This window comes from Haplochromis burtoni, unplaced genomic scaffold (genome assembly GCF_018398535.1).
Source record: "Haplochromis burtoni strain Fernald_Lab_line unplaced genomic scaffold, NCSU_Asbu1 Contig_13, whole genome shotgun sequence".
Classification (NCBI taxonomy): Eukaryota; Metazoa; Chordata; class Actinopteri; order Cichliformes; family Cichlidae; genus Haplochromis; species Haplochromis burtoni.
In genome coordinates this window covers 149976-161622 of record NW_024582374.1, presented here as the reverse complement: position 1 = coordinate 161622, position 11647 = coordinate 149976, and the positions used below count along the sequence as shown (strand labels likewise).

The window sequence follows — 11647 nt, the reverse complement described above, 5'->3', positions numbered from 1 at the left end:
TGTATTCTGTAATCTGTAGTGGAATACATTTTAAAAGTAACCTTCCCAACACTGCTAACCAGTGTGAGTGATACACTTATATAGGTCCCTTTACAACAAAAACATTTTTTTTACATGTGTGTTATAGTCGGATTAATTTAATTGTAGCATAAGTTACCCAAATCTGACTATTGAACTCCTTTAAATAGCTCAACTTTTAGATGCGTTCCCAGATGGGACAAGGCATGTAGTTTTCCATTCCCTTCTTCTACTGGAGTTGGGATTGGGTGAAATAATTTAGGTTGGATATTGACAGGAGGAAGCTCCCCCAGTGCTTTATTGGCTCACTACATAAATGAGAAAAAAATAACCAACTAACACAGCAGAAATGGAAGAGCTGGTTAGTAACTTAATGTTTTATTGAAATGTGCCAATTTCTGTTTGATATCAAGTCAACTGACAAACATTTAATTAAATTACTAGTGGATGTTTTCAGGCTGCTTAATTAAATCAAATGATCCTGAGGCTGTTCAAACACATAAAACAGTTCTAATCTCTGTTTTAAACACATATCAAAGTTATAACATCACTACAGGGGTGGGTACAAATTGAGTTCACTCAACTTCCTCTTGTCCCATGATAACCATCAGCCTAGCACCACCAGCTTTGTTAAGGCAAACTTAAAAAATGTGTGCATTTCACTTTGCCTCCTGATCATTTAGCTCCAAGCAGACATCCTGTCTCATCTTTTATAATGCAAACAGCTGGCTGCTTGCAGTACAGCAGTACAAAAAAATACATTGTCAAAAAACAAAACAAAAACAAACAGTCATAAAAAATGTATATATCAAATAAAAATTATTGAATCAATGCAAGTAATAGCAGGTACAGGACCAAGGACGAATTTTATAATAGAAATCTTATCATTGTCCTTGTGTTGCCATAAATTCCAGTGTAAATGCGCTATTGTGGAGTCTTTTGCAACTGCTTTGCTTTAAAAGGTTTTTGTGGAGCTAGATGAGCTCATCTGTATTGTCCTTCTGCCTGCACGGGTGTCCTTTGCTGCTGCGCTCCTTTCAGCATAACTTACAGAGAACCATTCAAACTGCAAGAGGAGGCTATACATTGGTCTCAAGGCCATTCATATCTATAGTGCAGTGTTCTTTGCTCTTCTTCAGATGTCTCGGAGGAATTGGAGGTTTCTTCCTGTCGGAAAGCGGCCGAACGCCCTCCTCCAGTTGTATGAGTTGAGCCACTTCAGGAGGGATGAACTGGTGTTTGACCCCTAAAGGAGGGGGTCGGCAGTTGCCATTGTTGTTGTGGCAGTTCATCACAGGTGGGGTGCTCATTGCTGTTTTGGTCTCACAGATCAAAGGTACCTGTAGATTGGATAATATATGGGACTACTTGAAAAAATCTGGAGTGCTCAGAAGGTTCTCTTTGTTAAGGAAACCAAAGGTTGAAAAGGAAAAATGATCCAAGGCTATTGAAGTGCCACTTCTTGTGGTTGTAATACATTTTTAATACATTTCTTAGTTAGTGTATTGTCTGTCTTGTCTTAATGTTGGTTTATAATGGAGCACTGTAACAAAAAATAATTTCCCCCAGGGATCAATAAAGTATTCTGATTCTGATTTTATTTTTAACAAATACATTTTTCCAATGGCAAAAATAAATAATGAAATTATTAGATTATTTTTTTTCCCATTATTTAAATGTTCATCAATTGTGTGCAATTTTTTTTTTTAGCTCAGTCTCCAAAATCGTTGTATGTTGTGTAAAACGTGCACAAAAGATTTGGAAGCCATTTAAACCCCAATTACCTTCAATAGAAGTATTTTGAATTATTGTATCAATTTTCTAAACCACTTGTCAAACTCAGGGTGACTGAAGCTGTGATAGGATGAGAGGCAGGGCGCGTCCTGCACAGAGCATCAGTCAGTCAACTAACATCAACAACAACTAACAAATCAGATTTCATTATTAGTCACTGCCGTTTTATACTGTTCAATTACAACCCCAATGAAAAAAATAAAAATGTTGAGGCACACAACGATGTGTGCTGCTGGTAAAGTTTCTGGGCTGCCTTTCCTCATAACAGCCACCCCTCAAGATTCTCTCCATATAAAGCAATGCAATATCAGGGACTCTAACATCCAGTCCTTTTACTGAATTCCACATGCTTTCAAGCCTTTGAAAGGCATGGAGTGTCTGGACGGGAGGATATATTGCTCTAAGACCTTTACATACCTTTCAGCATTGATGGTGCCTTTCCAGATGCTTTCACATCTGGAAAGGCACCATCAGAATCGGCTATTCTGATCATGTTCACATGCGCCTTCATCTTTGCATGATACAGCTTTAACCTACATTTGTGAATGGCATGTTGAATTGTGTTTAGAGAGTTATTTCTGGAAGTGTTCCTAAGCCTATGCAGTATTAATCATGTCTGTTTTTAATGAAGTGCTGCCCCAGGTCCTGAAAATCATAGTCATCCACTACTCATTTTCAGACCTGTCCCCAGATTCTGAATATTCTGACTTTGAATATTAGATTTTTTTTATGTGCCGCAGATGATGAGATATTCTCACATTTCTACATGCATTATTTTGCAGATTAGGGAGCCTCTGCCCTTCTTTACTTCTGAGAAACTCTCTAAGATTCTCTCTTTATACCCAATGGCACTGATCAGTTGCCAGTTAACCCAATTAGATGCAAAATGTTCCTCCAGCTGTTTCTTTTTAGTGCTGCTCACTTTTCTCAGCTTAAAGGTTTATGGGAATCTTGTGAATCATTTCATTCTGTCTTATTTGCATTTTATACACCATGTCAACTTTTTGGAACTGGGGTTGTAATTGCTGTCTAAAGGATTGCAAATGATTTGATGAAAGTAGGGAGGGGCTAAACCTAAAATTATAGTAAATACACACTTAAATCTTCAGTTTCTTCTAAATGTCTACTACTTAGCCAAATCTCTAAAAATGCGTGAAACAGAACTAATAACGTTTTCAGCCCCAAGAAGCAAACTATGGGCTCAATCACCCCAATTACCCAAGTCCTTTGAAACATATTGTCTTTAAAACTCACCCCATCTCCCTCTTTCATGAAGTCTTTTCTGCAGATGTGTGCCATGATGCCTGTGGCCAAAGCATCCCCCATTACATTGACCATGGTGCGAAATCTGTCTCTGTAAAAGAAGAAGACATTTAAGACATTTTTTATTTGGACCGATAGAAATCGAGTCAGTAGAGCTGTTGTCGGTTTGGATCTTTAATACATTTTAGAAGTGATATGCAACTTACAATGCCCAGTCTACTGCAATGATGAGAGTGATGTCGTCAGTTGGCAGACCAACAGATGTTAGCACTATCACCATGGTGACCAGTCCAGCTTGTGGTATTCCTGCTGCACCTATGCTGGCTGCAGTAGCAGTGATGCTGTTGGAGAGATGGGAGGTGAAGTCAATTAAAGTAAAAAAGCTGATGACAAATATAAAGTGGACGACTTCTTCTGCTGAAACAGTACACGTGTGACAGAAAATATGGCAAAGCAGAACAGCTCTACTTTAAAAACTGCTTCTTTGTCCAAATAAACCCCTAAAGTGACAAAGAATGCTTTCAATTTGCATTTATGCCAACCAGACTCCCTGAGTAACCCAGAGGGTTAGTGTTAGAGAAGAGGAAGCTAGACAAAGGGTGAGACGGAGTCAGATCATCCACTGTGGAGACCCCTGAAGGGAGCAGCTGAAAGAAGATGTTTCTGTGACAGAGGTATTGGTCCATGACATCAACTGTTGTGGAATTTTAACTTCAAATATAGTCCTGATATTCTCACATACTTTTACTGATTGTTTTTCCCCCCATATGTGGTGGTTCTAATTCATTTTTCCATCTATTTTTGTTCATCAGGATTTGTTGTGTTTAGTTCATTTTTGTGCTGAATGCAAATACTTTAAAGTAAATTAAAGACTCTTCTTGCCTAATTTGTTTTGTGGATTATATCTCAAGGTGAGCCTGGCCCCAAAAGTACACAATAATGTTAATAATGTCTCTAAGGCAACTGTCTAATTGAGAAGCCTCTTATCTGGTGTAAAATGTTGGCACATCGGATATCTGGTGCAGCTCCAGAGTTTGACGAAGAGATGATCCCACAACTCACTACACCACAGTCTGGGGTGAAATGATGAAATGGGAGTTAGGATCAGAAACTCAACCATGATATCACGGGAATATACTGTTTATTGAGGCCACGTGGCTCTTCAGTGAGATAAGCTGTCATGTTTATACTACATCTATAAAAGCGTACTCTGGCTAATGACAGCCTTCCTTTGTCCTCCACTTGTCAATTTTTCTAATTTTATGGAAAAACTGGTTCTCATGCAGAGATTTACAAAGTTTTCAGTTTTCACATGTTAGTTCCTTCTACAACAGATCTGAGCAGAGGAGGCAATGAGACAACACAAGGAGCGAGGAGTCAAGGAAACAGGCATTTGGAGCCTCATTTTAAAGCAATGAAAACCAATTAAACATGATGTATTATACACCTGCGTCATAAATAATTTTATTATAGCCCATATATAGGTGTACACAGGGGTAACAGTGCCCATGGCATTTTTTTTTTCTTTACAGCCACTTTTAATTATTTTCACAACATTACACAATGTGAAAGAGTTGAAGGTAAAGACACTTCAGCAAAAGATACATCTGTGCATCCTTGGTTATAGTTCCTACAGAAGCCTCTTTTCTCCTCTGTCCTCCGTACGTTTTAGAAGTGTAGAAATTAGAGGAATGAGAGAAGCTCAAAGATTCCTTAAACAGGAAGAATGCATCTGCAGGGCCAGCCTCTTACACTAATACTGAATTTGAGAAAAGTTCTACTTTTCTTTGCTTTTTCTAAAGAATCTCAGAAAGACAGTATCCTCCATTAGCATTTTGTCAACCAGACCATGGGAGCCTGTAGTTCTCTGTAGTACTTGTTTCTTATCACCAGCAGAGTCCACAGGGAAATGAGACACTTGACTGAGAAAATGTATTAGAGTGTTGGTTTACTTCATCTCATTTATTATTTCAAGGAATGCCAGCAAGCCATTTATTTGTTATTTTTTATTTATTTCCGTCTGTTATAAGCCCTTGTTTGTTTTCTGTGATTTATTTTTCCACATCTGTCTTCCAGCAAGCTCCTCTGCATGTTCAGCACCAGTAGATGTTGTTTCCCACACAGAAATAGTGTTTATAAGTAGTGGTTAAAGGGAAAATTATTTTATCTACTTCTTCTTTTTTTGTTTTAATCTTGAAGGCATCAGTATGCATCAATAGATTTGTTGGTAGAAGTCTACATTTCCCTTATAAAGCTCCAAAACCAACTATCCAACAGCAACGTCCACTGTGAGCATCAAACAGATGCCGTCTGCAATTTTACACATAGTAGTCTGATATGATAGACAATTAAAACTACATGTGTGGCTACTGAGCTTAGTTTTTAGCCCATAGTTTGATGTAGTTGATGAATTACGCTGGAACAATCTATTTAAAAAGTCCCTTCAGAAGTTGCAGCCTCTCACTTCGGGGAAGCCTGAGGTCTGGCTGTCATTCACACCAGCAGGCACAATAATACATTCATCAGCGTATTCTTTCTCGAGCTTGAGTCTCTGTGATGATCAGCATGATGAGCCATTCTTTTACGTGCATCCATTGCTGTGCTTGAGCAGCTCTCTGCTGCAACAGTGAATCACTGGGATGGGCTTTCAAACATTTTTTCAGCTTCAACACAAAAACATAAAGCAGCATTATAAACAGATTTCAGCTACTGACAACTGTCTAAAATTGAAACTCTTCAACTTGAATTTTATTTTGTGAAAGGAAAATAAGTCCCTGAGAGACAAATCTGATGAATAGGGTGTTGTGGTGATGAGCATTGTGTTGATGTGGCAAAAAAACCCACTCCTGCATCTTCAGTGTGTTGTGTGCAGGTACACGATTTTACGTATCACAGTTCAGGTGGTTTGTAGCGAATGTTTTTCCTCAGAAAACGCAGGATGGTACACTAAATCTCCTCACCACCTCCTGAACAAATTCGTGGTGCACTGCAAGATAAATACCTTCTGTTTTGGACACTGCAAGCCCTTCAATTGAAACCTGCTGTTCGGTCATTAAGCCTGACACCGAGGTCTAACCACCAGAGATGATCCTTGACATGAAAGGTGGTTAAGTTTGACACAGAAGGTGATGCTTGCTCTGAGTTAGTGCAGCCTTCTGATCAGAACAGGACTTCCAGCGTGATTAATGTAAAGCGTATGAATGACTAAAAATATTCAATGATACTTACATGGCTTTGTCAAAATAAATAAAGTAAAATAAAATTACATTTAAAAAAGGTTTACTGACCTGATGGTGATGATCTGACCGAAGTCCAGCTCATAATTATTAACTTGTGCAATGAATATTGCTGCAACAGCCTCATAGAGAGCGGTGCCGTCCATATTGATGGTTGCACCCACGGGTAGCACGAAACGGATGATGCGACGGTCAATGTGGTTGTTCTCTAAGAGGCACTTGAAGGTTATAGGCAAAGTGGCTGAGCTGAGGAAAACGAAGAAAAAGACAGAGAGGACAGCTAATAAAAAAAATAAATATGAAGCCTCCTAATTTCTCTCAGGTATGCATGCAAACAAACACAATCTGTTCATTCATGCTGACTAAGAATAATAATGCTTTGCATGCGAGCATGCAGCAGATGCTTTTTACTAATCTGAGTCTAGCAAACACATGCATGCGTGATGAAGCCACTCTGAGCCCAAAGACCTCAGAAGAACTCCGTCTTTGTCAGTCTGCGTATGCAACAAGGAATGATTTGTTTAAAACTGAATAGAAAATAGAATAGAAAACATTAATAGACCATAGCAGTGCTTTTGGAGAGGTTTAACCAGTTTATGTCAAATCACATATTGTTGAGGTGCATTTTCTAAAGTATACTGTTGTGTTTTTCACTTTAGAGCTTCCCTACCTACAACTTGTTTTCATTCGTTTACACACGAGATACAAATGAAGGCAGTCACAGATCTACCACAGCAAACACTATGTCTGCCAAATACATGCAAAAACACTGACATGGTCATCTAAATTAAAACTAAAGCCTGTTTTTGTTATAGAATATGATCTGTCAGCATGCACACATGATACACAAGCATCAGTGGAGCCTGTTTAAAGACACGTGGAATGCTCTTTTACTTTCCCCTCTCTTCCCACACACCAGATGTTTTCTGATCAGCCAACAGCCCTTTGAGATTTTTCACAGTAAAGGTTCCAGTAAAAAGGAAGAAAAGAATAAGTGTTGTTAAGACTCGGGGATGTTTTATTTTGACTCACATATGAGATGATAAAATGAGTTACTGATGTTTTCCTTTTGTAACGCATTCATTCTCTCTATAATAAGTTTCTTTACCTGGAGGAGGTTGCCAGTGCAATGAGCAGGGCTTGCAGGATTCCCCGTATGTAAACAATGGGACTCTTTTTGGTGATGAAGAAGTACATAGCAGGCAGGATAAACAAGCCGTGCAGCACCAAACCAAACACCACAGTGATGGCATAGAAACCGAGCTTCTTCCCCATGGCTGAGGGATCACTCATTTCCAGGATCTTTCCAGCCACCAGGAAAACAATACCAAATGGAAAATACCTGAGGAGATGAAGACAATCAAGTGTCAAAATGACAGTTATAAGTCTTAGATTTTATGAGATGGTGGGAGAAAAGAAGCCATACACAGAGTTTTACACTAAGAAACACCAATGTCCTTTTAAAAAAAATAATTAGATTAGGGGCATGTGAACATATGCGTGCAGTCTGTCCAACCATCAGTCAGCTGAATGACAACCAGACAAGAAATCTAGACAAGAAGGAGCTAGTTAGTTTTAGCAATTGAGCTTTAAAAGTAAGAGTGACAGGATTGTCTAAGACTAAATCCTTTATTTTTTCTTTCTCTGAAAAAACTATTAAATTACAATATACCTGCATACACATAACATAATATACTAGGATAAATGACCAGATTATAATGGTGGAATTAATCCTACTTAATGTGTAGATATTAGATTGACACATTTTTAATATTTATTAATGTGCACATACAGTCCCGATCAAAAGTATAAGACCACTTGAAAAATGGCAAAAAATTATATTTTGCATGGTTGGATCTTAACAAGGTTCCAAATATAGCATAGAGCTTTAACATGCAACAAGAAGGAATGGGAGTGAGACAAAACATTTTTTGAGTATTCAATTCATTGAAAAGAATGCTTAAACTGAAACAGTTTAACAGCTGTTTAACAGCTGATCAAAAGTTTAGTACCACATGCCTTTACAAGCCCAAATCTGTGCAAAAATTTGGATTCATTGTCATTTTCTGTCAGGTAGTCACACTGTCATGACATTCTGATGTTGAACTAACAGAGTTGAACATAAGCAGAGTTTCTCACACACAGACAGTCATTTCGAATTTTTTAAATGATTCTGGAAGACCCGCCAAAATTTATCCAGCACTGAGCCGGAGGATCCAATTGGCTGTCCATCAAGACACTGGATGATCCTTGACCCAAATTAAGGCCATTATTGGTTCTGACTGCAGCCCCATAGCCATCAGAGGGCATCTGAGACTGAAGGGCTTTAAAAACGGCTTTAAATGCTTCGTCTCCTTGAATGCCACAGAACTGACCGTTTGGATTTTGCAAGAGAGCTCCAATCATGGGACATTGAAAGGTGGAAGAAAGTTTTATTCTCTGATGAGAAAAAAATGTAACCTTAATGGTTCTGATGGTTTCCAACGTTACTTGCATGACAAGCAGATCCCACCTGAGATGTTTTCTACGTGCGAGTTTTTTCATTGAAATTATGTTATTTTCACTCTAGTTCTGTTGTTTTCATTCAAATTTGGTTGATTTCTTTCAACTTCTGGTGTTTTCATCAAATTACTACGGAGCCCCCCAGGGGAATGGGAGAAAAAAAAATTGGGAGGAAAAAAAAAAAATTAGGGAGGAAAAAAAAAATAAGACGGACTTTTGCGAGATCTCGCAAAAGTATTGCGAGCTCGCAAAAGTATTGCGAGATCTCGCAAAAGTATTGCGAGTTTGCAATAAGTATTGCGAGGCGCAACAATATTTGCGAGATTGCAAAACCCAAATGGCGGCAGCTACTTTAGTTGTAGATAATTACTCTTTCTGGGTCACAAAATACACTTTTAAGATATTTTTGAGGGTGAATGTTATTTTGTAAACGTTCAGATACCTGTTGGGTTTACAAATACGACATATTTGCAAAAGAGCTCCGACGTTTTTGGAGATCTGACCCCACTAGTCGAAGTACGGGGGTCGAGACCTACTAACGCCGGGAGGAACACCGTTTCCCGGCACATCGTGCTCGATCTCCGGTCGGACTTCGACTTGTGCGGCACATGCTCGAATAGCTAACGGGAAGTCGAGACCTACTACAGCCGGGAGGAACACCGCTTTCCCGGCACATCGTGCCTCGACCTCCCGGTCGGCTTCGAGCTGGCGGCCTCCGAAGAATGCGGCTACGCAAACTTTTGCGAGATCTCGCAATACTTTTGCGAGATCTCGCAATACTTATTGCGAGATCTCGCAATACTTTTGCGAGCGCTCGCAATACTTTTGCGAGCGCTCGCAATACTTTTGCGAGCGCTCGCAATACTTTTGCGAGATCTCGCAAAAGTCCGTCTTAATTTTTTTTTTCCTCCCTAATTTTTTTTTTTTTCCTCCCTAATTTTTTTTTCTCCCATGTCCCCTGGGGGGCTCCGTAAAATTCCATTCTCTTCATTCTAATCCTGTTTTTTTCATTCAAATGTTGTTGTTTCAATTCTAGTTCAGTTCTTTTCATTCTAATTCTGTTGTTTTCATTCAAATTTCTGTTTTCATTCAAATTCCGTTCTTGTTATTCTAATTCTGTTGTTTTCGTTCAAAAGCCATTGTTTTCCTTCTAATCCAGTTCTTTTCATTCAAATTCCGTTCTTGTCATTCTAATTCTGTTAATTTAGTTCAAAATCCGTTGTTGTCATTCTAATTCTTTTCTTTTCATTCTAATTCCGTTGTTTTCATCCTAAAACTTTTCTTTTCATTCAAACTCAGTTCTTTTCATTCAAATTCTTCATTCTAATCCCCGTGTTTTCATTCAAATTCTATCCTTGTCATTCTAATTCTGTTGTTTTTGTTCAAAATCAGTTCTTTTCATTCTAGTCCAGTTCTTTTCATTCAAATGTTGTTGTTTTCATTCAAATTTTGTTGTTTTCTTTCAAATTCCAGTGCTTTCATTCAACTTCCGTTCTTGTTATTCTAATTCTGCTGTTCTCATTGAAATTCTGTTCTCTTCATTCTAAACCAGTTTTTTCATTCAAATTTTGTTGTTTTCATTCTGATTCAGTTCTTTTCATTCTAATTCCATTGTTTTCATTCTAATTCTGTTGTTTTCATTCTAATTATGTTATTTTCACTCTAGTTTTGCTGTTTTCATTCAAATTTTGTTGATTTCTTTCAACTTTGGGTGTTTTCATTGAAATTCTGTTTTTGTCATTCTAATTCTGTTATTTTCATTCAAATTCCATTCTCTTCATTCTAATCCTGTTTTTTCATTCAAATTTTGTTGTTTCCATTCTAGTTCAGTTCTTTTTATTCAAATTCTGTTGTTTTCATTCTAATTCTGTTGTTTTCATTCTAATTCTGTTGTTTTCATTCTAATTCCGTTGTTCTCATTCTATTCCAGTTCTTTTCATTCAAATGTTGTTGTTTTCTTTCAAATTCCGGTGTTTTCATTCAAATTCTGTTCTTGTCATTCTAATTCTGTTGTTTTCGTTCAAAAGCCATTGTTTTCCTTCTAATCCAGTTCTTTTCATTCAAATTCCGTTCTTGTCATTCTAATTCTGTTTTTCCCATTCAAATTTTGTTAATTTCATTCTAATTCAGTTCTTTTCATTCAAATTCCATTCTTGTCATTCTAATTCTGTTAATTTAGTTCAAAATCCGTTGTTGTCATTCTAATTCTGTTGTTTGATCAACAATAACGGTGGAACTACTCGTTACTGAGTTCATGTTTGGAACTTTGATATCTTTTTTTTTTGGTTTGTTTTGTTTTGTTTTGTTTTTTTTGGGGGGGGGGGATCCTAAACTTTTGATCAGCTGTAAATCAGCCTGTTTCAACTTAAGTGTTGTTTTCAATAAATTGCATGCTCAAAAAATGTTTTGTCACACTCCCATTTCTTCTGCTTGCACGTTAAAGCTCTAACCATGCAAAATGTGATTTTTTTGCCATTTTTTCAAGTGGTCTTAAACTTTTGATCGGAACTGTATAAGATGCTGTGGCTCTATAAACACTTTCTAATCACAGAATAAGATCCTCCAAACAATAACATCCTGACTATAAGGCAGTTCAGGTTCGTCACAATTCTTTTTAATAGAACAGTTTCTCTGAAAATGATTTACTTGGATATTCCTTTGTAATTAGGTAATAATAATTTGCTATTTGCACTCAGACTCATTCTCACTTTGAATCATCCAATAAAGAAAGTGAAAGAAAGGTTAACCATGTCTCAACCTGATTCTGATGATAATACGTAGAGTTCTTGTCTAAATGGCTGATGCTGGTTATGTTTCTTAGAAAATTCTTTCAT

At 37.6% G+C, this 11647-nt stretch overlaps 1 protein-coding gene across 1 annotated transcript in view; it reads right to left on the bottom strand.

Annotated features, from left to right (window-relative positions):
- The window catches only part of slc1a7b (solute carrier family 1 member 7b), a 46773-nt gene continuing 35126 nt past the window's right edge, over nucleotides 1-11647 (bottom strand). The window contains exons 7-11 of the mRNA XM_005919853.3: nucleotides 7420-7653; nucleotides 6363-6557; nucleotides 3282-3416; nucleotides 3067-3166; nucleotides 1-1358 (exon numbers count right to left, since the gene is read on the bottom strand). Of these exons, the coding sequence (XP_005919915.1) occupies nucleotides 1098-1358; nucleotides 3067-3166; nucleotides 3282-3416; nucleotides 6363-6557; nucleotides 7420-7653 (925 nt within the window). The 3' untranslated portion in view covers nucleotides 1-1097. The remainder of the gene's footprint in view (nucleotides 1359-3066; nucleotides 3167-3281; nucleotides 3417-6362; nucleotides 6558-7419; nucleotides 7654-11647) is intronic.